The 27,984-nt window shown below is 39.5% G+C and overlaps 1 protein-coding gene across 2 annotated transcripts; it reads right to left on the bottom strand.

Moving 5' to 3' along the window:
- Positions 1 to 255: 255 nt before the first annotated feature.
- Positions 256 to 26,575, bottom strand: cerk (ceramide kinase). 2 transcript variants are annotated; one of them, XM_041795114.1, is made up of 14 exons: positions 26,229 to 26,575; positions 21,914 to 21,952; positions 17,280 to 17,423; positions 16,754 to 16,876; positions 16,176 to 16,301; positions 16,023 to 16,089; positions 15,675 to 15,820; positions 13,706 to 13,780; positions 11,103 to 11,255; positions 10,758 to 10,863; positions 9,847 to 9,926; positions 9,348 to 9,553; positions 8,999 to 9,219; positions 256 to 8,911 (listed from the first exon to the last, which is right to left on the bottom strand). In XM_041795114.1, the coding sequence occupies exons 1-14, from the start codon at positions 26,362 to 26,364 to the stop codon at positions 8,824 to 8,826; spliced, it is 1,710 nt and encodes a 569-aa protein (XP_041651048.1). In that variant the 5' UTR covers positions 26,365 to 26,575; the 3' UTR covers positions 256 to 8,823. The 2 variants fall into 2 exon arrangements, with proteins under 2 accessions (XP_041651048.1, XP_041651049.1); XM_041795115.1 differs by lacking the exon at positions 21,914 to 21,952.
- Positions 26,576 to 27,984: the final 1,409 nt, after the last annotated feature.

The raw sequence follows: 27,984 nt of genomic DNA, 5'->3' as shown, positions 1-27,984 counted from the left end.
CCCATAGAGATGTGACAGACAGAACGTTCATCCAATCACACTCCGAGTTTATTTCAAAGCCTCTGCCTTTTCTCGAACGTTTCCTATTGAAGCTATCCCAGATGGATGTGTTAAACACATCCATCTGGCGTGTCAGGTTAAGCTGCAACCTTTTCCTATAAAAAATGAAGAACTATGCGTAATCTGTAGACAACAGAGAAAATGAAAAATCTGAACATGTATGTTGTAGAAAATAAAACCACGACTCTGTGCACATTGGAGTTGAATTTGTTTTTATTCCTGATAATGAAACGGCTACAGCAGAAGGTAAAGATCAGTTAGAGCTCAGGTAACAGCTAGAGGTCGACTGATTCACTAGATAAAACTACGGTTCAGTGTCACGTTAAAAACTACAGCAATCAGGATAAATAATATGACGTTAGCTGGAGAGATTCAAACTAATACCTGAAAGCTGAAAGGACTCATTTATTCAGTCATAAAAATAAAGGCTGAAAAATCACTGCACTTTGAGTTTAATCTGACATGTTAGAGATCATTGATCAGAACCTTTATCAGGATTTATTAGTACAAAAATATCACTTAAAATGCTAATCCTTCATTCTACATGTTTTCAGATAGACATCTAACACTTTACTAGAGTTTTCATCATTTATTCTCTTTAATTATTTTGTTCTGTTATTATTCTGACAAACACTTTACTGTCCCGTCACCACAGCAACTAGTGTCAGTATTATCTCAACAATAATGATGGAAGTGTACTTAAGATGCCAAAGCCTTCTAAAGGAACAAGCTAACCTTTGTTGTGACCTTCTGTTATGGCTGTTAGCATAAAAAGCTAGCCTGCTAACACAGTCTAACTTGGCAGACTGTGAAAAACAAGAAAACTTCACCTCTTGTATTTTTCATCAGTCTGAATGCCTTTTTAGGTATTCTCAGTTTGTGCCATCTTGGTGTGATTTCTTTATCTCAGGTCTCTTTTAATCAGCAGGGTTGTCATCAAGTTAGACATGCTAGCCACCGCAGTGCTAACTTAGCTAGCAATCTTGTTTGTATGTCACCATCTCATTTAGTTTAACTTCACTGGTCAACTATAGGTTGTTTGCAGTCACATTATCCCAAATGTCCATTGGGGGTCATGAAGTGTGTGTGTGTGTGTGGAGCAGAGGAAAGTTAGTACTTTAAAGCTCTAACTGGACCTGTATGCTGCAGTTAGCTAGTTTTCACTATGTGACAAATCTTTTCAAGAGGATCTGGCTGCAGATCTCTACCATAGGGGAGTTTTGGGCTCATCTGTTTTTTTTAAAAATAACACTCTGCAAACTAAGGAAAAACCCAAAGAGGGTTAGTAATAGGATCCTGAACCCTAAAGGTTAGGGCCAGGGTAAGAGGGACGGGGGAGGGCGATAAAATTAGAAATAACACTACAAACCAAGCAAAACCCCAAAAAGGGTTACTATGTCACTTCCTGCCCCAAGTTTGAGGTCGCCCCATTGTACCGGGTCTGCAACGAGACCAAAATACCCCATCATAGAGGTCTGCAGCCAGATGCCACTAAATCTTTAGCACTGTTTTTCTGAAGATGGCAGATGATTCTTTCTGTTTTTGCCAGGATGACTGGGCCGTTTCTCTTTGAACGTTTTGTGTAGCTTGCATTAGCTTGTAGCAGACTGGCTGTTCTGGCTGAAAAGTTAGCTTCTGCTTCAGAGCAACAAAGCTAGCTAAGTGGTTTTTGAGCATAAATAAAGTCATCATTTTCTTGCCTAAGTCACATTTTTAGCATTTAGCCAGCTTGTGCGCTTCCTTGGAAAGAATATACACTTTCAACAAGTCTCCGGCTGATATTAGTTCATGAAAGCATGCAAATAAAACTTGCTAGACTAAGATTTATGCGGGCATTACATCCACACAAAATGTTTAATTACAGCCCGCTAAATGTAAATAAATATTTATATCATCTTCAAATTCAAAAATCACTTCAGTCATCCGTCATCAGTCGACCTCTGTTTCAACATGCTTGAATCATTTGGTTTGTTGTTGTTTGAGGGTTTTACAGCAAAAATTCAGGCTCTGATTGTACATCAATACATCGGAAGTCCATGAATCCAAAGGTGCTCACAGGTCCGATCAGACACAAAACAAAGAGGTGGTCCAGAATAATGTCAGTTTATTTAGGTCAGTGAGGGTCTGCTTGCACCAGCTCTGTTTAAGTTCTGTGTTAGGTTATGGCGTAAACTTCACACTAAACCATCTGAAACTAGTGAGGTTTGAACTAAAGTAGTGTTATTGTTTAGATGCACCACAGAGACATTAGACTGACCTTAACTGGTAAAGAGAAATGTCCAGACTATCTAAAATAACATCACAGTAATGGCAGTTTAACTTCAGGTGTGTGGTCTTGACCTTGCAAAGAAAATTAATTGGCCAGATTTCATGTCTGTCATCAGGCAGCTACATCATGCAAAGCTCTAACTGGAGCAATTGAGCCAGGTCTGAAACGAACCAATCAGTGTCATTTGAGGAGAATAAGGTGGTAGCTACAGGCGGGGTTTAGTTGATCAGCAACCTGGTAGCAATGGCTGCTGCTGGTGTAGCGTTTAGCTTGAATGTCGCTTTAGCAACAGTTTTTATCAGATCTGGAAAGAGGAGGAACAGTTGCACTCAAAGCTTTCTTGACAAATTTGTTTTTGCATTTGTCTCGACGGGCCTCAGCATGAGTTTTATCCACCAATAAACTTTACCGTTCTTAAACTACTACAGTGCCTGTTGGCTGAGCGCATGTTAGTTATCAGCAGAGGTAGGAAGTACAAATACTGCATTACTGTACTTTTTTCAACTGGCAGCAGTGACATTCTTTCCTCTGTACCAGCAGCACTGTGCCAAGCTTGCAAAGTAGATGGATGCCACTATGTCTGCTATCAGGCAAATTCATCTAAAAAAGCTCCAATCTACAACTTCTGTGCTGAACCGAAGACAGTTCTGACCAATCAGCATCATTTGAAGAGAATGAGGCAGCAGCTATGGGCAGGGTTAGGTCGCACTGTGAGGCGTCAGAACCAGCTACCCCCAGTGTAGCTGTTAGCTTAGATGTAGCTTTAGTATAGCAGCAGTTTTATCAGAACTGGACCATATTTCTTTCTAAAACAAGAGTAAAGGGCCACACTGAAAGCTTTTCATGATGGAGAAGACATTCATGCCGTCCTCCTAACTTGCTTCAGCATAAGTTTGCAATAGTTTTGGGTAGAGAGATCCAATATCTTTTTTCCTTCCGGATACGGATCCTGTTAACAGAGTTTTGGGCTTCTGAGTACCGATCTACTAGCGGAGTAAATGCTCCAAACTTTGCTGCTGCAGTGTGTCCTGTTTTCAGCTTTGTTTGGTTCTTCTTCGCTGCTCTAAAAAGTAGCAGCTTGTGTGTGCAGATTTTTTCTCACATGCTAACATATAGCATTGCTTAATGCTAACATCAACACGTGCACTCGCAAACACCAATACCTACATTTCAAGAAATATTGCAAGTATTTCTGATTCCAGTATCGGAACAACTCTAGTCCCTGGGAACTTAGTTGTACTGTAAGCTGATGTATAGAATGGCTGCTGAAGCAATTAGCTCACATGTAGCTGCAGAAAAGCAGCAGTTCTCAGAATTAGACCACACTTCTCCTGAGCTGCCTTGGCTTAAGTTTTATCCATATGATAAGTCCACTGTTTGCATACTACGAAAGTGTGTGCCAGATCTACTCATGTGTGCAACCTTGTTTTTTCTTGTGGCTGTGATTGGCTGGTAATGAATGTGACAGACAGAATGTCGAATCACCAGCTGAGAAATTGTTGTAAAGTCCTGACTTTCCCAAACGCTTTGTGTGGGAGCTTTCCCAAATTAATGTGAAATATATCCATGCAACGGATATATGAAGCAGTCTATTATGACAGGATGCTTAAGAAAAGGGAACTGTCGCAACTTGCTTCTGTCAGAGACAAAATCCTGGCTCTGCATAAGAGACAAGCCACAAAGGATGTGTGTCAGACAATGTGACTGTGTCAAGGATGAAAAAGTATTCCATGCCTTCACTGGGAGTGGCAGGGTAAATATAGCATTATTATTTACTTAATTTAATTTACATCTACTAGGAGCTAGCATTTAAGGTGTAGCAATCTCAGCTGGTGCAACTTCAAATGAAAGTAGAGCTCAAGAGCCACCCTTAACCAGAACTTCAAATGAAGCTATATCTTTACTTAAACATAACTGGTGCATCCCTGTGTTGTTGTATCCCAGTTTCATATATTATTGTCAGTGCTTGCATGTACAGTTATGGTATTATCAGGCCTTAAATTACAGACCTGTGAAGACCTCTGGACTGAGCTACAACTGTAACAGACACACAGCTACATCATTAAACCCCAGCTGGTTTTTGGTTGGATAAGGATCAAGAGAAAGCTGATTGGTTGGTGTTTTTTGAGCACCATGAGCTGCTACTGGTTCACTCCACTGTCATTCAGAGTCCGGCTCGACAACAGCAGGGAGGAAACAGGAGTGCTGGACACAAACAAACAAACAAGACAAATATAGACAGCATCTATGGTCTGATAGTCCAGTGCTGACACTCTACTTCCTGTTCAGCCCATAATATGGTTATAGGTGTTAGACGGAGTCATCAAAACCATAGAGATTCAGACTGAACCATTATAGAATGGGCTAACATCACCATCCTCAGGTCAAGAGACGAAAATGCAGTTTCACTTTATAGTACTGCAGTAAAATTTAAAATAAGATGATGGTACGACATGCTGATTGTGTTTTGGATAAAGGAATTCACCATGTGGAAGCAGTGAAGAGCTACAGAGACTGTTGACGCCAGGCTACAGCATGCTCAGAGTAGGGATGGGACAAGATTTTCAAATATTCAGTCATTCATTCATAAAAGTTTGTAGAGTCCTTGCATGACAAAATATATTTTATCAGTTATTTTCCAGCACCTGGTTGTAATGTGACACCAATGTGTCTTAGCATAAAGCTTTTAATCACCGTTCATCTGAGACATCTGAATTTTCTCTGACTTCCAAATAGTCATTTTACTTTGAGCAAACATCCCTATCTCAGAGCTGCCAGCTGTGATCGCTGCATTAATGCAAACATGATTTTACTGTCAACTTTTTCTTTTTTTTAAGTAACTGGTTGTCTGTCAACACTGGACTTTACAGTGCAGAATACTTCAACAAAACCACATTTCAATAAACACCAAATCCACTAAGAAACCTTCAACAAATACAATAACATTTAAGCTGGGTAATGATTCAAACAAGGAAGATATCTGGCCCTTTTTATGCAAATACCAGAATATTTGTGGCTCATTTATGGGTTTTTTTTGGGTCTGAGATAGTAATGTTCTTGTAGATAACGCCTTATTGATTTTGGTAATTTCCATTTTTGCAGCCTGTGATAATGAGGCGTAATGCACCTTTTTTCCCATCTAAAAGAGTGCATGTGGTTTTTGGTTAGGAGTTTGAATTAGGCCTTTTCTTGCAGTTATTCAGTCTTAAATCTTCACGTAAAGACCTAATGGTTGAGCCACTTAAGTGTTGTTGAAAGTACTTCACATTTCTGTCTTTGCAGCTCCAACATGCTACAATAATGTTGAAAAAACTTGTCTTCCTTTGGTCGCTTTTCTAGGCTCAGATTTATGTTTAAAGATTTATTTTGGAAGATTTTTTGCCATTATTGGAGCAGTAGCTAGGAACACAGACGAGAGAGTGGGGAATGACATGCAGTGAAAGAGCCACAGGCCGGACTTGAACCCTGGTCGCCCACCTACATGGGGGCAAGTTAATCACAAGACCATGTGCGCCCCAAGGCTCAGAATTTCTGTGACCGTTTATGGAAGTTCTGATCAAGACTGGAAACCACTTTTTTTACTTTTACGTGAACTTAATTTGATTCTGGGACAATTCTGTTGATTATTCTGTGGTTGTAAGACACAAAATAAACACATCTCAGAGCATCGCATTCGATTAAGAGGAGGTTAAGTGATAGCTACAACTTCAGCTCATACACAACAGAAAGTCTGCACAGGTTGTGTGAAACACACATGGTGTTAAAGGAATATTTCAGTATTTTTGAAGGTGGGTTGTGTGAGGTACTTGGTGATAGAAGTGCCTCTTCATACAGGATGCGCTTGGAGAAGCTAAGCAATTTAGTGCCACGGATGGGTAGGGTTGCTCAAAAAACAACGCCTGCTCAATTGCACGCTATATTATTCATTTTTAAGGTGTTTTATTTCCCACCCAGAAAGTGTCTTTGTTTGGCTTTATTTTGAAATTCAAACTTCGGCTATTGGCTATGTTTTCTTCTGCCTCAGCATATCTGAACAGCTGTATGTGTCTGTGGTTCAGCTCAGTTTCACACTTCAAGAGCTGAAAACACCAGTGTTCAGTGAGGCAGGGAACTCTGGATGGGGAGTGATGCAGGCTGCAGACGTCTGTGAGCCACTTTTTCCCTATCAGAAATGTCAACAGTAGCTCTGTAGAACATGGGCTCACAGTTTGCACACCTACACAACCAGGTAAGCCAACCAGTCGACACTAATGTTTCTCTCCTTCTCTTTGCTTCCACTGAGCTTCATCTGTCGAAGTTCCTCTGCGTACTCTGGTTCATAAAAGGATCCCCTTCACAGTAAGTCATCATCTCTCAGACATTTTAGCGTTGTTTTAGCTTGGTTACTTCTCATTTCCTCTGATGAAGCCCGCAGACACAAACAGCTGTTCAGATCAGCTGAGGCGGAAGACCACGTATCCAGCAGCTGAAGCTCGCATTGCAAAGTAGTGCCAAACACAGAGGCTTTCTGGGTGAAAATAAAATGCTCCAATATAATTTAAATTTGAGCCAGCATTTTTTTCCCCAGTTTACATTAAACTTTATAAATTATTACATAGAGCAGCTGCACCCAATTGGGGCGCATGCATAGCTTCCTCAAACACGCCCTGTCTGACACCATTGGAGGCTAATGGCACCATGATTGCAAAGTACCTTATACAACCCAGCTTCAAAAATACTGTAATACCCATTTAAAGCAGCACTTTTCAGATGATCTTTGTTTTTTGTTGCATACTGAGTGAAAATGGAAGATTAAAAATATGCACTGTTCAGCTAACTCAGCCCGTCCAGCTTGACGCAAACTCAATGTGCTAACATTTAAGTTCAATCTTCGTTGTTCTTTTTTAAATGCTGGGAATTAAATACTTCAGTATAAGAAAACAATAAAGATTGAGCCAATAAATATGGAGAAAAGGAAGCAATGAAGTACAATGGTTTTAAATCAGAATGTAACAGAAAGCTTCATACACATGAAGTAAAAAGGAGGTTCAACATGGAAATATAGAGCTGTGTGCATAAGTTTTAGGCATGTAGAGTGCTAATGATTTAACATGGGGCTCATTGTGGCACAACACAGGACAGGAGAGGAGAGGAAAGGAGGGGAGGGGAGGGGGAGAGTGGCCAGAGTCAAGCTGGACACATGTTGCCACACATGTGTCGCTTCAAGGTCAAGCTTGCAAACATCTCTTTTGTCTGGGCCTTTTAACCCCCTGGCAGTACACCTGGAGACCACCAGTGGATTTCAGGCCTTAGGACTGCCACAGCATGACCAGGGCTCATGGCAACCCTACTACCCGACCAGATGGTACCCTAGGCCATCCCTCACTCCACCCTAAAGGTGTGGACTTTCAACATCATTTTCCCGTGTCCCTGGTAATATGCAAGGACATCCAGAACATGACAGGGGTTGTGTTAATCCCCCTTCCTGCCCTATGGTGCTAACTCACATCTATGCCTTACTTCAGCATTAAATTTTTCACCCAAACATGCCTAAAAGCTCTGCACAGTACTGTATCTCTAGTCAGCATTAGCACAGACCATGTGCAGAAGATTTACTGTTTTCTTTTCATGAAAGTTAAACTGCTGAGCACCAATGGTCATGATGTCTGGCATCCTTAATATCATGTAACAGATCATTCAGAATCCAAGATCAGTTCAGATCACTAGAAACAATCAAAACTAGTTTAAAAGTGCAAATAAGCTAAATGTTTGAAACATTTTCTAAAGATTTTAAAGCTACATGCATATGAGAAGTCTGCAGTTTAGACAAGTCAAAGTCTTGTCAAAATAACTAAGGTTGTTTGACACTTCAACACTTCTTGTTTTCTTCTGATATTTTCATTTTTATCTAATGAGAAGTAAGAGTCGAGACAAGTTCAGGTCCTTAAGGCCTGGGACCAAGTCTGAGTCAAAATAAATCACCTTAAATTGGACTCAAGTCATGGACTATTCTAATATCCCGGCAGAGACAGGAGCAGCAATGCTCTGCAACATACAAACACTCACGTTGCTTTGGTTTAGACCCAAAGCTTCTATTGTTTTAAACTTTAACAGAAACCATCTGTAGCCTCAAGGTAACAAAATCCTGTAGTCATGATCTGGATGATTCTGGAGCCTCAGGCCTCTGCAGCAAAACTGGAGGTCATAAATAAGAATAAGGTGGATGCCAGACACCCTGGTAGACCCTAAATCAGCAGTGTCCTGCAGGAGAAATCAAAAACCTTTATCCTTTGGAAGTTCTCTCCAGCGACTCAAGATGCTACTTCACCTCAATACCTGTCAGCGGAGGTCATCATTTTGGACTTTCAGATGCAGAGAGTGAGTTTTTTCTATGCGTACTGAAGATCTTTGTCCTGTAACAGCTGATGTGAGGAGTAGTGATGGCAGCAACAGCAGTGAGGATGAAGACATAAGGAGACTCCAGTGTCTTGTAGGGAGTAGTGAGGGTTTTGGGTTTATATTGCACAGGGGTTTGTGAGATCCTCGAACACCGGCGGTTCTTCGATCCCTCGTGCAAACAGCTTGATCAACTGGCAGTGCACTCTGAACCAAAGACAAAAAAATGTTTTTAATGGAGGAACTTGCGCTGTTTTTATAAAAAAGTACATAACAGGTTGAGGGTTGTCTTACCTGACATCTATGGCTGTGTGGGTGAGAATCTCGCCATCGCAGTTCCAGCTGCTGTAGGCGGGGGTGCACCCACACGCCGGGTGATCTCTACATATCTGACTGAAGATCTGGCGCTTGCCATGCTCTCGAAGATCAAGTTCCAGGTCCGAGTCGCTCTGGCAGTGTCGCGGTGTGAAGCGGAAACGACGCACCCGGTGGACCTCAACGAAAGTCAGGTCAAACTGAGAAAACAGGAAAAGGAGTAACTCTACCAGGTGTTTGAAAAACTGACCAAAATGTTTAACTGCCAGCATAAAATCATGGTTTTCATTGATTTATTTGAAGAAAACATTTATTATTGATTTCATACCTGGTCGTCTTTGCTGGTGTGTCTCAGGAGGTGTCTGAGGAAGTCAAAGCGGGAACATTTGCGCACCAGGATGAGGTCGGTGGTGCCATCAGCCAGGTGAGCAGCAGGTGAGAGGCCTTTAGGGCTGCGAGGACAAGCACAGCTCATACTGGCAGCATTTATCGCCAAGAACTTCCCTCGAATAGTCCTCCACTCGCCATCGCTCTCTGGAAACAGAATCCCCAAAACACTGATTTAAAGAGTCTGATTGCTGCTTCAAAAAGCCTTTACTGAGGAAAAACAAGGATGATATGATATATATGTATTTTTATTAATATTTTTCTTTCAATTGCTGTTTGGGTAATTTTATTGATAAAAAACCTAAGATATGGAAACAAGTTTTACATGTGAACACCTGCAGTTTCATGGCAACTGATCAAACTCCTTGTCTGCTAACACAATAATCACAATAATTAAGAGTGGACCGAGTTTAAGGCTGCTGCTGATTTGTTGGTCTTACCGCTTTCTGAAGCTTCGTCCAACTCGTACTTCTCGGCTCTCTCTGACAGTAGCTGCCCGTTGTGTTGACAAACCACACAGCTGGAAATAAAAGCACACATGGATGTTATTTTCTAAAAAAGGTGTAAGGCAATGATGGTCAACCTAATCCTGGATGACGATGCTCAAACTATGTAATAGTTCTTTCTAGCAATAGAAATAACCTAACTTAGATTCTTAACAGCTGAGCAGAAATTTTGTTTGATGCTTTAGGCATTTTAAATTCTGGTTATTAAATAAGCTATAAGGCTAATGACACACTAGAGTAGTGGTTCCCAACCAGGCACCACTAAGGGCCTCCAAAGATCTCGGAGGGGGGGGTCTACTCTCATGCTATTGAAATAAAATTAGCATATAAATTGGCCCTAATGCATTAGGGCCAACTTAAAAGCTAAAAAAATTAAGAAAATCAGTCCATATTTGTGTTAAAAGTCAACATTTTTGGGAAAAAAAAATGAACCACATTTTATAAAATTATAAAGTCATACATTTAAAAAAAATCAAACTCCGATTATCAGAGTTTTAAAGATGGAAATTTTCAGGTTTAATTTCCAAGTTTAAGTAGTCTTTAATATTGACACAAGAAACTCAAAAATGTCAAGTTTTTAAAATGGGATGTTTTGGGGAAAAAAATGAATAGATTCTCTTTATTACTTCATCTTCGTCCTAATACATTATGTTGCTAATCATGATTTAAAATTTATGCGCACATATCATTTTGACAACATCATAGCAGACAGGGTCCCGTGCCCTCCTTTGGATCTTTTGCACCCCTCTAGGGGTGCCCAGACCCCAGGTTGGGAACTACTGTTGAAACTGAACAACAAACTAAACGCTAAATGTCAACAATGCTGTACAAGGCTCCTCTCTTACCCAGATCGACATCTTGCAGCGTCCCGCGGGGTTCCCATGATGCCTCTAGCAGGCAGGTAGGACACAGTTCCCTCATAGTAATGATGAGTCAGAAACATCTTCAGACCTGCAGGAGTTAGCAGCATGAAGCTCAGGTATTTAAATGAATGAAAGGACTGACAAACATCACTGTGATGTTCCCGTTCCTCCCTCACCTTCATGTAGTATCACATCTACATAAAAGAATGATTTTTAACTTTTTATCAAACTAACATTCACTAAAAAAGGTCAACTTTATGGTGTTATTTCTAAACATTATCCAGCTTCATATTTAATTTCTATTCTCGGCACATGGCATGAGTCTACCTGAGAGGTCGTATCGGGCCGGTCCCATCCATCTCTTCCTCTCGCTGTCAGTTAGCACGTCGCCATAGAAACCATATCCCAGCAGAGAGACAGAGTACCGCAGGAAGCTGTTGTTGTGGTGAACGGAGCACACATCCATGGGCTGAGAGTCCCCTGAAAACACAAATAAATATGCACGGTTAAACCACACATCTGGAAGCTTTTAAAGCACCGGTGAAATTCAAGAGCTCATATCAGAAAAAAGAAGCTCAAGCTTCAAACAATAATAAGGTTTTAGACAGCAGTATGTTGAGGCAGCCTTAGGTCTTTATGAGTTAAGACCACTAGATGGCAGCATGAGGCCACAGAAAAACTCAAATGATTTGATGTGGCCATATTTAGACTAAAAACTGGACAGAATTTTATCCTCCTGAGACCTGAGCTTTTGTTTGGAATTTATTATTAGTTTCTTCCATTTATGGATCAGAAGGACCTGATAAGTTTGAAAGCTCAGCCTCATCTTGATGATGATGTCCACAAATCTCCTGGAGATCCTGTTTCTGCAGAAAATATAGACCTGGGTCAGCTTTAGAGCAGATGTTTTGGCGGTGTGTCGGCCAGTCGTTGGGGTCTTCAGTCAGTCAGAAATTGTGTCAGTCACTGTGACAGGTATGGTCCTTTTTCTGATGCACCACAGAGACTTACTAAGGCCAGGTATCAACTTAATTTCCCATAAGAGCTCTGAACTTGGAAATTTTCCTTTCCAAAAATCAACATAAATTCCCAAACATTTTTAAAAAATTATCTGAAATTTCTGTAAACAATCCCGAACAGATTTTACAAAGCATCCCATTAAAAGTGCCAAAATTTCTTCAGATATTCCCCAAATGTTTCAGTAAAACTTTACAGAAAGCCTAAACATTACAATAAAAAAATCCCCAGAAATTTCATGTAAATTCCTAAAAATATTAGTGCAATTTGTACAAAATTTCAAGGCAAATTCCCCCTAAATATTTCTAATCAAATTTCCAAAATTTCCAAATATATTCCCCAAAAATCCCATGAAAATTACAAAAATTCCCTCAAACAAATTCCCAGAAATTTGCCAAAGGGCAAAAAAAACAAAAAAAAAAAGCTTTCCCAAGTTTCAAATTAAATCCTCCTAAAAAATAAAATCACATTCCCCAACATTACACAAACATTTCCCAGATTTATGTGAAAGTGCCAAAAAATGTCCAAAGTCCCCAAAACATCTGAAGAAATTCCCCAAAATGTCCATGACAATACCAAAAAATCAGAACCAATGTCTCCCAATTCTAGATCCAGTTTATTCATTGTCTTCTTATTCTGATGACTTATCTTGTTTCTTCTTTTTCAGACAACTAACTATAGGAGATTTTTTTTACCTTGACATGTTGCAATCTCAGCATATAAAACATAACAGCATAATGACACATCACAGTGGTCAGGTGATGCTTCTGAGGGAGACCAAGATTTCCATGAGAATTTCTGAGTGAATTCCCCAAAATGTCCATGAAAATTTCTGAAAATATAATAGCAAAGTCTCCCAACATTCCAAGCTAATTATCTTAACTTCAACAGACATACTTGTCAATAATTTTAAAAAATGCTAATAGCAGAAATGATTACTATGTTGCAGGAAAGTCAACATAGGGTCTTAGGAGGTTAAAATAAGGTGATAGCTGAAAGCTAAAAAGCGCATTTTAATCAACCCATTGTTGGATTTGCACCACATGGCGTTGTAAATCAGACAAATAATTGAAAGTAAAAAAAACAGTAAACCCTCAGGAAGGTTAAGACCATCCAAGTCCACTTGTCGACCATTTTTATCCATCTTAGATCCCCGTCTGCCACAGATCAATGTTTAGAAATAAAAAAAATCATGATGGTTGTTATTGTCTAATTTGTTGTATTTTTGTGTATTGTGCTCTATTTTTCGTTAGTTTTATGTCTGGGCTTCCTTCCAAAAGCTTTGAAAGCTTACCTGGGGATGTCTTTTTCATGCATCTTTGTTTTACTGTGTTTGTTCTGTTTGCATTGTTATAATTTTTTTACAAATTAAAAAAATTTAAAAAAAGCATAATTAAACAAAGAGAAAGTACAAAGAGGTTTAAATGGCACATAATTACAGAAGCCCAAAGGGGACATATGCCCACATATTTGATTTAACTCCATTTCCCATGATAATGAATAAATTTTGCTCATTTTGCTCTAGATTTTGACATATTTTTCACATTATCCTGGGATAACAAAGCGGGATAATAAACGAAACATATTAAGACAACATGGGAAAAAAAGAATTCTAGTTATCATAGAAAATGCCAACATCAGGTAGAATGTCCACTTCAGGCTTCCGTACATCATGGACCCTTTTTCATGTTTCTTTTTTCAAATGCAGCCCACTTAAAACTGCTCACCCTGACCCACCAGTTGGGAACCACTGCTCTAAACAACTGTTAAAGGTGCAGTTTCAGTAAGGTATCACCAAAAATGTGTCTGATGGTTATACTACGCCACCTTGTGGTTTTAATTTAATGAGAGTTTTTTTTTTTAAAATGTCATGACTTCTGTTCTTCTCATCTGTTGGTATGTGTGGTACTGACCAACGATGATGTGTAGTGCAGACGTCACGGGGTCGTTGGTGCCAACAGTGGCGAAGCAGATACAGTCTGTCGAACCTGAAACACACAAACAGATTGCCCTCATTAACATTCATATTTACAGGCATAGAACATTCCAGAGAAAAACTGAAAACATCAAATATTACCGCCTTTTATCATTCAAGGTTTAGAAATTTCAACGCCCTTGCACAAACACAACCTGCACTTTTAAAGGGGGCGTTAATTAGAGAAGGTGAGCATATTCTCTGCTGCTCACTGAGCGAGAGCATTTCCCTCGTGACTGTCGGTGCAAGAAGAGTGTGTCTTAGTTTTATCTATTTAAAGATTTTATTTATAGAGCACCTTCAGAACAACAGAAAACAAAGAAGGAAAAGAAGAAACAGAACAAAACAGGAAACGAGGCCATTGTCACACCTGCCTCTGTTGTTTTTATTTATACCATCAGGATGTTAAAGCCTAGCACTCAAACTTTGCAAATAAATGTGTGAAAATAACTCCAACAACAAGCACCAGCTTTAAAGTCAATAATATTCTAATAGATCTATTTTATTCTATTTTGTTTTGAACTCATGGCTGATGTCTTCTTACCAGCATTTCAGGAGCTATATAAGACATTTAGCCTGCTGATACCAGTGTAATAATTCTCTGGTTTGATAACTATCTTGTCTTGTGTTGATTTTTGGCTGGCCCTGATTGGTCGCTACCACCAATTAAACAACAGAAGAAGAAATTGGAGCATTGTGATTCCCCAACAGGCTAACAGGAAGTTCTTGTCTTTTACTTACTGTGTCAAAATGAAGGGCTGATAGAAGATTCGCATTGCCAAAAACATAATAAATATTCATTTTAGCAATGTGAATTTGAAGTGTCAAAGCTCTGAATAAACACCAGGATTTGTGCCTGGATAAAAAAAAGTTCTGGAAGGGATAGAAAAGGTGAGCTTCAAAATTCAAAATTTACTCCATAGAGATCTGTCTTATGGTTGAGATTTTATAAACAATGCATGCACTAACGCTTAGGATTGTTTGTGATCCAGCAGGGTTTGGAGGGTTAAAGTAGAAGGACATTTGATTTTAAGAGCCCTTTTCAATGTGACAGCAGCCACAACCTTCCATTTGATATTTAGTATTATAAGTGGGTGGGTCTGGTTTCATCCATCTTATGGTTATGCACACTATTTTTCTGTTTTCAAGGAAAAATCACCAAGAAACCCTGAAATCAGTGTTAAACATGGCATCAAAAACAGCTGATGTTGAGGCATTTCTGCAGGACAACCTCAGTTTTGTGTTGAAAATGAGAGCTGCAGCCACTGCAGTATGGCTGTAAACACAAGCACCAACACCTAAAAATGTTATAGATTATCATGAAATGTTTGTACAATGCTTCAAAGCAGTGGATCTCAACTGATTTAGCGTCAGGACCCATCGCCACCTCCTCAATGATAAATTGCGACTCAAATTTCTTCGATTTTTCAGTCATAACCAAATTTTTTTAATTAGAATTGGGCCAGTTTAGAACAGAATAAAGAGATGGAGACATATCCTTCTAAATAAAAGCACATCATAAGCCTTTTTTGAGACGTATAGTGTCTCACTGAAAAGGGCGTTGCAACCCACTTTTGGGTCCCAAATCCCACTTTTGGGATTTTTTCATTGATTTGGCTCATGAGTAGGGCGAGGCTGAGTACCACTGCTTTAAATGGTCTGCAACAGGGATACACTATGAGGGATTTCTGCCCCTTTCTGATAATCAAATGTCTCCAAACTCACTTTGGCCAATACAATATTAGTTTTTTGTTAGAACACCAAGTCTCTCCCACACTATAACTGAGCTACTGAAGTTATTACTCCTGTCCTCCTCATTTCTGTTACATTGGGGTAGGAGCTTCACTGCCTTCATTTAAATTAAAACATCTTACAATAGAACCAGCAAGGTCGGAAGTGCTGCTTACCTGCAGGAATGATTCCGATGCGAAGCGAGCAAGAGGACAGAGCTTCATCTGGACAGTTTGGGTCAATGCCGCCGTCTATCTGAGTTCTCCAGATCAGACCGTGGATGATCTCACTGAACATGCCGTCTCCTCCGACACAAACCACCCTGAGCAGGTAAAAGTGAACGTTAGCTGCAGCTCAAAGTCATTGTTTGTGGAGGCTACAGTCTGATGACAAGCTTTCATGACTAAATTAGTAATACAATTTGCAGTAAAACACATCCAAACAAAGCACTATCTATTTCTAGCACTATGTTAAGCTCTGTATCGTCACTCAAGAGTGTTGTAACCCAGAGACATGACACTCACCCATCATACTTCTTCAGCTCCGCCTCCGTCCTCAGGTGATCCCTTGCATTGTTAGCGTATGCCGTCACTACAACCACAAACACAACAAGCTTTAGATGTATAATTCTGACACAGAAAGATCAAGAATTAAAGGTGAGGAACAGAGAGATGTACCGATGACATCTGTGGAGACGCCTGCCTGGGCAAACAGTGGCGCCACCTTCTGCTCGTAGATTTGTTTGCCCCGTCGCTTCCCGCTGTACGGGTTGATGTAGACCAGCAGGTGTTTGGGTCTGATGGCTGTAGACGACAACAACAACGACACTGCAGTGTCAGGTGACAATCAAGTTGGTAGCAGTTTGTTTTTGTCCTTTCATACAGATTTTGAGGTGTGTTCTCTGTTAGAATCTGAAGGTTAAGGGCAGTCCTACTGTTAAATGAGTGTGGTGGGGTGCTGATAAGGGCTTTAAACATCACTTGACCCTTTACTGGCCCTCTGATTGGTCTGCTGACCTTCCTATCAGAGTCCTCTCTCACAGCTAAACACCTGGGGAGGACTTTCCAGCAGAATTTGATGGGAACACTACATTTTAAAGAGCAGGTAGTTAAATATTCATCAGATGCAGTGTGGACAGTGAGCGTCTGGTGCTGAGTGATGTGATTTCTAATGCTCCCACGCTGTTAGGACAAACTGTTAGACTGTTAAGACTGCGATTGGATCAGTCAGAGTGTTTGTCGGTGTAAAGTCTTACTGATAGTGGCAATCTGATCTCTGATGCTGCTGACCCAGCGTTGACAAAGCCCCTCCTCTGGACAGGTGAACGTGATCTCAGCACACCGCCAGCGGTGCTGCCGACTCCTCTCCACATACCTCACTAGAAACCCAACAGACAAGACAAAGTTTAACACTGGTAACCATTAAACCATGCTTTCAATTTTAACACCAGCACAACACTTTTATTCTTTAAAAATTAACACAGGAAAGGTCAGGCAAGTTTGTTTATAGAGCATTATTCATACACAGAAGATTCAAAGTGCTTAAGAGAGTCAAAAACATGAGGTTTATCACATTAAACTAATAGACAGTAGAATAAAATATCAAATGATAAAAGAAAAAGGAAGTGACTTTCAGCAGAAGTAAGAAAAGGAAAAACTTCACACATGCAAAGTTGATTTAAATATTGCATCATTTCATGACTAAGTAAAGTCTCCAGCTTTGATTTCTCCTCCGTGTTTTTAACATGAACTGTATTATCATGTCTGTGTAGGTGAGTTTACCTGTGAAGGCCTGCCTGCAGTCCTTTCCCTCTCTCTCTTTGATTTTCTTCCAGCTGCCATCGTCTTCTCTCTGTCTGCTGCTCGTCTCCTCCTCTACCTCTCGGACAGAGATGATCTCTGATACTGGCACGCTGCAACACACACCTGAACGCAACACAAGCACACACAGTAGCTTAGCTTTCTAAATCTTAGCACAAATCTGCTTCATGTGATATTTCTAAGTCTCTTTAAACAGGTGAATTCATCATCGGATAGCTTGTAGACTTCTCAGGAATGATACTAAATATTTTCACTGTGATTTTACAGATTTTCCGTGTAATTCTCAGACATGATTGTTACCTGCTAAAACTGGAAATTAAACTTTAGATTACATTGAATTACTGCAATTTTCAAATCGTGGAAAGTGCATTTTTTCTTTGTCCTGAAAGGTGTCAAAATAACATCTCAATAGATTTTTAGATGTCAAAAATGCCATGCTGATGCAGGGTTCCTACATGCTTTTAAAAAGCTAATTTAAAACTTTTTAAGACCTGAAGCGATAGAAATTAATATCACTTTTTTTTGCATAGTAAATGGTAAAAAAAGAAAGGCAAAAGATTTCGAATGGTATTGGGCAAATGACATGTTTTTTGGACCATAACCCACCATATATGATGATTTCTGGTCCATTTAATCCCTCTTTAATAACATATTTCTAAACAAATAAAATTATCATGTCTTTCAGGAGTAAATAAAAAATTGCACAAAGGCACTGGCAACATTTCTCTTTGGAATCACAAACAAGAAATCCCCTGAGTTTGGATACCTGGAAACTTTATTTTTTTTTTCTACTTTCTGATTTTTACCACAGTCAAATTAAAGTTTAAGTCTAGTAGCATGGAAACCAAAATTCCCATGAAAACAACTCACAAATGAGAGTGGGATCTGCAGAAAAAATACAGGGTCCTCATTACTAACTCAGCATAAAACTCAACATTTTAATTGTAACTACAGAAATAAGGGAGGCAGGGGAGACGGGACTTAAGATATGGCTGACTGATGTGACCCTTCAGCAGTTCATTGTGATCAGTTAATCATGCAGTTCAGTGAGAAAACAGACGATTCATAGAGAAGACAAGCCCAAGTCACAGAGATCTGCTTGTCTGTTCACTGTTAACAAAAGAGTCCCAGTCTGCAGAGCTCACTCGCCTCAATGACAGCACCATAGAGCAGGGGTGACTAACTGGCGGACCATGGTCTGGGTCTGGACCCAGACGCCATCCGATACGGACCTGGACCCAGACCTACAATCATTAGATTAAAAGGGAACTTTAAATTTGGCAGGGTGCTTTTATTTTAACCGGCGCAGCTATTCTAGGATTTACGGTACTGGTTTTGCAGATCAGTTAATGCACAGACTAATTTAATGCAAGTTAAGCCATCTCACGTGACACTATTTGGCCAATGAACTGTCTGCATTCCAGGCGGTAAACATTGAACCGCTGCATTCTTACGACGGACAGACAAGAGGAAGACAGAAAGAGAAAAGAAAGGAAAAGAAAGAACGTTAAGTATTGTTAAGTTGGTTGAGACAGTGAAAGCACTTTTTATATATTATTTTAAGCTTTAAAAGCTTTAAAGAGCTTTAAAATGACAAATTATACTTTCCTCTTTTACTTATTTTATATGTTGCTTTGTTTAAATAAAAACTTGTGTTTCAAATAAAATTAACAGCATTAAAGGAAAACTAATTTTAATGTTTTATCAGTGCAAAAAGCCCCTGAAATCGCACCCAGATCCACATATCACACTTACTCAAGTGAGACATTATGATGTTCCAGACCTTTGGTTTAATACATTTTCTCCGACTGGACCTCTTTGAATTTAAGCTGATTACCCCTGCTCTAGAGGAACATTTGACTTCATAGAAAGTTTTTTTTATCATGCTCAAACTTCTGTCTACAGCCAGATGCTTCCTAGCTGCTGCTTCTCCACGATAACACTATTTCTCCCTCCACTTCTTCCTCTTTTTCTTTGATGGATCACGGCGTTTAATTGATAGCCATGTTTAAAATAAAAATACAGATGATTGGCTATACTAATGTTTCACCATCACTTCTTTTGGTGCAACTCTCCAACTTTTCCAACCCCCACTTAGCCAACATTTTCTCGCTATTTGACCATAAATCAGACTAGAGTTTGTCTGCTTCTGCTAAGTGAAAAATCTAATTTGCTTCAGCAGTTAGGTTCATCACATGCTGTGTTAAATTCATTGGATATGACGGATGAACATTGGCTACGGATGTCTGTTCACGCCACATTATCTGATGATGACTGATGTTTGTCAGCAGGGCTGATGTTAAACTGAATCAGCACATTTCTTCTTCAGCTGATGAGTATTAGTCTTAAGTTGAGGATTAAACTAGATATGTTTTTGGGCTTTTATGTCTCTATTGATAGAGGAGGACAGTGGACAGAATCAGACGTTGAAAATGGTGCCAAAGGCCGGATTCAAACGTGGGCCGCCTGCTTATATGGGGCACACCTTAAACCAGGGGTGTCAAACTCAGGCCTGGGGGGCCAAATCTCATGGTGCAGTTATACCCGACCCACCAAAACATATCATATTTTTATTATAACTGTCCCACCAATATGAAGTCTGCAGATTTCCTCCAGTACAGAAATGTGAACTTTACCTTGATGATTTACAATATCCCAGATGAGTCATAAAAATTATAAAACAGTAAAGAGTAGAAATTATTTGATTAAAATTCAGGAACATGGAAAAGATATTTGTTTCCATTTCATATTTTTAATGCTGTATCTCACAGTTATGACTCAAAGTTATGGTTTTACATTTTTGTCTTATATTTTGACCTTTTAGAATCACAATTTTAAATTTTAGGTAAAAGTTTGATCTCACATTTTGACCATTAAAACTCATGGTTTTTAATTTTATCTCATATTTTGACCTTTTCATCTCATAATTTTGACTTTTTCTATTATATTTTGACCCTTCAGATCAACAATTTTAGAATTTGAGCAATATTTTGACTTTCAAAACTCATGATTTTAAATTTTATCTCATATTTTGACATTTTGTAACTCATGATTTTTCCTTTTTTCTCACATTTTGACATTTTCAACTCCTAATGTTGAATCTATATCTTATTTTCACCTTTAAAACTAATGAATAAGAATCACATCTTATTGTTTTGAGCTTTGAACTTACAATTTTAAATCTTATACCATATTTGACCTTTTAAACTTATGATTTTGACTTTTATCTCATATTTTCACCATCAAAAATCATGATTTCAACTTTCTATCTCATATATTTGCCTTTTAAATACATTTTTTTTTACTTTAAATGTAATGTTTTTACCTTTTAAACCAATAAGTTTGACTTTTTCATCTCAGATGTTGAGCCTTTAGACTTATCTTGTTGACTTTTTTTTATATCAAAATCATTTATCATCATTGCTAAGTCCCCGTCCCCCTAATTCATTGCTGGTGAAAGCGAGGGTGACATTTTATGGTTAATATTGACCCTGTTAGGCCCTCCGGTTAGACCCAAAGTCAGAATCCGGCCCCTGCTGTGATTGAGTCTGACACCCCTGCCTTAAACCACCAGCTGCCCCAGATCAGCCTGATTTTGAGGCTTAAAACACATTATTTATTTGATGTGGAATCAGAAAACGAATGTTATAAAAATCTTGAGTGTCAAAGTATTACATTGCTTTTTTAAATTCATGCTGAATATTACCATTTTAATACTCATGACAAACACCATTCTTAACCCTAAGGACTTCTCAGAAACAGACTTGTGTTTTAGTTTGTTGAGCATCCGTTGTGTCTGTTCAGTGTCTGATTTAGGTCCATTCTCTCTCTGCCATTAATCTTCACTGATGTTTATAAGTTTCACTGAAGTCTGCAGTGCAGCAGAGTCCAGTCAGTGAGTGATAGCCCACAACAGGGTTTGTTTGTAAAACGAGATCCATGATGTATCCCTGCTTAGATCTCCCTCCTGTCTTCCATCTTCTCTCCTCTGAGCAGCAATAATAACAGCTTTGAGCCATTCCCTGACATGGTGGGTCAGAAACTACTTCTGGTTCGACAGAGGAGAGCCAGAATCTAAGAGTGTGACAACACTTTCATGAAGTTGAACAGCATTTGCTTAAAAATGGTTTCTCTAGAGTCTAGAGCATCACATTAATCTGAAAGCAGAACAAACTACAGCAGATGAGGAGAAATTCTACAACTATTCAGCCAAACTACACATGAAAAACTGACCCAGGAACAGTGAGGACAACATGTTTCTACTGGATTTGATGTTGATGAAACCAGCGCTAAAACCACCTATCTACTTCTCTAAGGTTTATTCCAAAACAGCACATTAACCTCAGATAAAATCACTGAATAATTAAAGAAATGGTACCAGTATGGGTGCAGTCTGGACATTAAATCATGCCAAGCATAACATGTGCATAGTTTTGGAATAAAACCTCAGGTTCAGTTTACAAACACACACAAACAGAGTTTGTAGCTCTGACATCAAACACAGAAACATGTTCTAACTGCAGCATCACGATCACTAAACCTGCAGCCAGCAGGTGGAGGAGGCCCACTGCATCATGGGAGCTCAAATCTCCTACCTGAGTCTGGTCGACGAGGGAACGGAGGAACACAAAACCCTGTAGAAGAACCACAGAGTAATCAAACACTGTAGAGAGCAGAGATCGACCAGGGGAGCTCGAAGAGCAACCATCTGAAATATTAACTCAGTGTTTCTCCGAGGAGTCTGATTATTCTAATTATTACCTGATTAACCATCGACTATTCATCAGGGATGCACCCATACCATATGTCTCCACACAGAGTTTGAGTACAAGCACTTACATTTGGTGGGGACGTCTGAGACCAATATCAACTTGTCTTAAAAGAGTAAAATATGTCCCCTTTAAATATAACAGACAAAAACCCTTTGATGCAACAATTCATATCCAATTTGCAATACAAGTCAAAATCATCAGAATTAGACCCTTTAAAGAATTATCAGCCCTTGTTTAGGAATAAAAGAAAGTTAAGGAATAATCACTTATCAAATCGCAATTGCAATATTGGGGAAAAAAATCACAATTAGATGATTTTCCAAAACCGTTCAGCCTCACTCCAAGTTTCAACCTTTCGAATGCCTTGCTGTTGTTCCTAAATGCTTCCACTTTCTGATAATAACACTTACAGTTGACAGTGGAATATCCAAAGGTGGCATCCATCACACTTGAAGTCACTGATCTCTTCAGGACGACCCATTTAGGATCACAAATGTTTGCACATAGAGACTGTATAGTTAGGTGCTTGATTTATACACCCGTGCCAACGGGTCTGATTGAATCACCTGAATTCAATAATCCACAGGTGTGGACAAATACTTTCGTCCATATAGTGTACTTTGAAACTTGAAGTAAAAGCATTTCCTCTCTGCAGCAGGTCAGACATTAAAGATTCACACCTGAAACACAAACACACTCACAGCTGTCGGTCTCATGGTTACGCACACCCCGCAGGTGTTTCTGCAGTCCCCATGACGACAGACACACAAAGCGAGACGATGAAAAACAGCTGGTGTTCAGAAACACTGAGTCACTCCTGTAGGTAACTGCTTCATCTCTCACACACTATATGAGGCGACTAACACTTACACAGATTAAAGTTCTCAGAGGAATCGACTACAAATCCCAGGGTGCCATTCAGCTAGAAACATCCAATCTCAGAGCATCAAACTCTGTTTTGTAAACAAAGAATAATCTTTACTGAAAGGTAATAGTTATGCAAGTAAAGTTAAATCAGTAATGTCTATTTACACAACACTTTTCACAGACATGAGAGTGCTTTCTAAGGACACAGCCAGCCAAACTGTTCAAGGATCTGTGAGAGAGAATCTTAACCTGGATTCTAATGTTTAACTCGGGTCACCTTCTCCTTTAAGGTGAGTTTAGGAGGAGCGGCTTGTAGACTTTCAGCACGTTCTCACACAGCTAGAAAAAGTTTAATCATTGCGTCACTACTGACATGTCCAATCTGAGCTTTTAAAATGCATGCAGGACACGGATCTATGTTACATGTTCACAGCTGGACCAGACCTAAAGAAGCCTGCAGAAAGTAAGCAGGTCACAGTGAACCCTGAAGCAGCCTGCAGACAGTGAGCAGGTCACAGTGAACCCTGAAGCAGCCTGCAGACAGTGAGCAGGTCACAGTGAACCCTGAAGCAGCCTGCAGACAGAGAGCAGGCCACAGTGAACCCTGAATCATCCTGCAGACAGTGAGCAGGTCACAGTGGACCCTGAAGTAGCATGTTTGATGTGAACCCTTCTGTTTGGTTACTTTGAATATTCAAATGTTCTGAGTTCAGCTCACCTGTCTGATAAACCTTAATGACCAGAGAAGATCTGCTGATAGAGATGAAGCCACTCAGTGAGACATATTCACCTTAATATAAATAGTAATGGTTAGTAGACTGTTTTTATCATTTCTTCCTCCTGGTGACCCTGAAACTTCATCCGTATTTTTACTCCAGGCCTACATAGTAAGTTTAGCATCCGAAGACTAGAGTAGATCGATATCAGCTAAAACTAGTGTGATTTATACCAATATTTAAGGCTGATATATGATATACAGTCATCTGCATAGGTTTTAGGCATGAAGTGCACTAACTAAGGATTCATCACAGGGACCGATGTGCCACAACTCAGGACTGGAGAGGCAGGGGGCAGGGTCATGCTCCACCCACACGTGTCGCATGGCAGGCAAGGTCAAACTTGATGGCATCGCTTTGGTCTGGGCCTTTTCGTCCCTGGTAAAATACTCAGAGACCACCAGGACTTTCTAAGCCCTTGGGACATCCACAGCACAATCAGGGGCTCATAGCAAATTGGCAACCATACTACCTGCCTGGACATCACCCCATGCCAGGGGCGTCAAACTCAGTCACAGCAGGGGCCGGATTCTGGATTCAGGTCTAACCTGAGGGCTTAACAGGCTCAACTTTTTAACCAGAAACTGTCAACCTCATTTAACCAGTAATAAATATGGAAAAAAAGAAACCTTTTCACCAATGATTCATGATTTTTTGGTTTAAAAAGTTAAAAAGATAAGATTAGAGGCTCATACTCTAAGAAAAGTAAATCTATTAGTTAAAAAGGTCAAAACATGAAATTGAAATTGGAAAATTATGTTTTTTTAAAAGGCAAACATATTACAGGGAAAGTCAGAATCATGAGTTTAAAAGGTCAAAATATCCCCAAAACTTGTAATCATTAAATTCAAAGTCAAAATATGATTCAAATTTTAAATTGTGAGTCTAAATGGTCAAACTATCATGCAGCAAAGTAAGGAGTTGAAAATATCAAATAAAATACAAAATAATTAGTTAAAAAGGTCCAAATATGAATCTAAAAGCTGTAAATATTATATATGAAGTCAAAATTTTGAGTTGAAATGCTCAAAGTAAAAAATAAAAAGCCAAAATCCCAAGTTTGAGTCCTTATTGTGAGATGCAAAATTGAAAATATGAAATTGAAACACAAATCAATTTATTTTCCCACATTAATGAATTTTTATCTAACTATTTTTAATCCTTACTTTTTCAGATTTCATTACTCATCAAGGATAAGTTTACATTTTTATACTTGAGGAAATCTGCATACTGATTGGTCAGTTATAACTGAAATATCATATGGTCTTGTGGGCCGAATTAAACTGTTCCACGGGCCGGATTTGGCCCCTGGGCCTTGAGTTTGACACCCCTGCCCTAGGACGCGCTTAGTCGCCATATCAACACCTTATCTGACCCTAAAAGTGTCGACTTTATTTTTTCCACAGATTATTTTTTCATGCCCCTGGTGATATACAAGGACGTCCAGAGCATGACCTGGGTTGTGTCAATCCTCCTTCCTGTCTGATATTGCTCTCAGGTGTCTTACTCACCATGCACGCCTTAATTCAGCCTCATTTTTTGGCCCAAAAAATTCAGCTGTGATTAATGGCAGAAGCGTTAATACCAGTATCTGCCGATAATGGTATTTACCTTGTAAGCTACTATGGCCAATACCAGTATCATGCTGATAATGTTGTGCATCTCTTGTGATCCCTGATGGAAAACAAAAAAAAACCCCAAGAAGATTCAAGTCGTGTCAAGCTAGCACGAAGTGGATAAAACAACTTCATTAGCCTGACTCAACCACTAAGTCAGCTGCTGAATCAAAAACACCCATCTAACATGGATGCTCAGTACAGGCAGCAAAAAAAAAGAGTGATCAGGGCATCTCTATAAATGATAAGGTAACTTCAAAGAGACTAGTGTAGCAGCTGTTTGTGTTTATTGCCTCTTTAACACCAGAGAGGTCCATGTTAGAAGGAACTATAGTGCATTGGCAATGTATTTGGTGACTTTCCGTTTCTGTGTAGTCAGCAGTTTATTTACCAATCAGTAACCGGCCAAATTTCCTTTGGAGATAAAAAGCACCAGGGGGGCTCGTATAACAGAGTTACTGAACCAAAACCTGCCGTGGGAGCCATCATATACTATCTGTTGGCACAGTTTATCCTTCCTCTTGCTCCATATTTCCATGTGTTGAGAAAGCTGTTAAAATGAATGAGGTCTGGTGAGTTCCTCCCCTGCCTGCAGCCTCACTGTGACCTCCACATATTGTGTGTCAGCCTGGGTGATGAGTTACGTAACAGGATATATCATAACTCACTAATTATTGCTGACATTATCTCTTTATTGCGCACATTAACACGATATCTAGATTAGACTCCGGGACAATACGTCCTGTCTGCCTGTCCTTTGTTTATCTCACAGGATGTCGCGTGTTTTAAAGGCCGACAGACACGCAGACACAGAGACAGACAGACTGACAGACCGTTAAAGAGATAAAAACACAGAAAGAAATATAACAGGGGTCTTACTGGGTCTGAATGGGTGGTAAACGGGGCTGGAAACCCGTCTCTTCCAGGTGAGCAGGGACCGGCTCAGGCTCACATCGTACGCGGCGTTTCGGACGCGAAGCTCGGAGAGCAGAAGCAATCTGCTCGGCCTCTCCATCGGGGTTTTATCCGTCCTGCTCCGTCCTTCAGCCGGCTGAAGAGGCAGCAGCAGCACCGGGGAAGGTTACCTCTGCCCGGGCATGTTATCTGTGTGTTGCCGGGGAGGCTACAAACCGTGAAATTTAACAGCGTTTTAGTTGGATCCGTCTCAACAAAAAAGCGCCCGTGTAGCGGATTCTAGCTCGGGATGTTTTTCTCTGACACATAGCGGTTTCTTACCGGAAGTGGGAGGGGCTTTGAATAAGGTGCGTTCAAATGCTGTCTGAAAACTTACAATCCTCCATATATTCACTTTTTATTCTCACAACTGAAAAAGCAAAGTCTGTCAGGATTTCAAGACAGATACAAGCATTAGCATTAAATATTAAGATGGTATTTTTAATTTTTTTTTTTACTGTTTCACAACATTCTCATTAGGAATATCTTTGTGTCACCTAAAAAACGTTAAATTTCGACGCTCCAAATAGTTCTTTAAAGCATCTAAAAATCTAGCGCGTCCGTTGTGAGTTGCGTCATCACGTGTTTCGACTGATCCTTCGCTGGAGGTAAAACAGTTCGTTAGTGCCACAGACTAAAAATATATTTGTACGTTTCTCTAAATAGCCTCAGCGTATTGACATGATATTTTTACAGTTTGTCTTGAATGAATCACACTGACGCGACATCAAACATTTATCGAGGAGCTTCAGTCACAAATAACTTCATGTAATGTTATTTTAGAACATTTCCGTCTACACAGAGCACTGCAGGAAATACGCCAAACACATTTAAGTCTTAAATTTATAATGCAGAAATATTTCCACCCCCCTCTAAGTCTAAAATTTCAAATTATTTCAGTGACCTTTGTGAGGTTTTCTTTCTTGAACATACGGGTACCAATAATTTTCTCCACGTGTGTTTAAATAATGCTGCTTGTTTAAATAGAGCAGCTGGTAAAATGTTTGTAGAAGGCAATATTTAAATACACAAACCACAATGGCAGGTAGATGAAAAGGTAAATCACGAAAATGTTCATGGCCATCCTCAATTTTACTGCCTTGCAAGAAATCTCTGACAAATTATCCTTTTTTGTACATTTGAAACTAATATATTTACCCAGTCTAATCTGAAGGGAATGTGTTCAATACATTTTAATTTCAGGCACTATTTGAACTCAATTAAGGAAAAAAAAAACGCTCACAGGAGCCTTCATCAGTGACAAACTCTCCTCATTATGATCTAAGAGTCACCAGAAAACAGTTTTAGACCAGTTTCCACAAAAGTGCAGTCCATTAGACCTTACTTTCTCCTGAAACGAACAGTAATACATCCTCACTGTGCAGGACTTTTTCTGGAAACTTCAGGAAACCCTACATTTCAATCCATGTCTTATCTATCAAAAAAGAGATATTTGATCTGTTATACTGATCCCAATGTACTAGTAATGTTGTTTTGGCCATAAACGGACTGTTCTTTCAGGTTGTGCCGTTTCCTGTTCTTGTAGTTCCTCTTTATAGTCAGCAGGGGGAGCTGTTGCTGCTTGGATCAATCTCACAGTGTGGAGCTTCTATGAAGAAAAACGGTCCAAAAAAAAAAAAAAAAATCCCATTTCAGCCATTTTTCTTATCATGATGAGTTT

This window comes from Cheilinus undulatus, linkage group 9 (assembly GCF_018320785.1).
Source record: "Cheilinus undulatus linkage group 9, ASM1832078v1, whole genome shotgun sequence".
Classification (NCBI taxonomy): domain Eukaryota; kingdom Metazoa; phylum Chordata; class Actinopteri; order Labriformes; family Labridae; genus Cheilinus; species Cheilinus undulatus.
The sequence above is the reverse complement of the archived record's forward strand: the minus strand, read 5'-3'. Positions and strand labels throughout refer to the sequence as shown.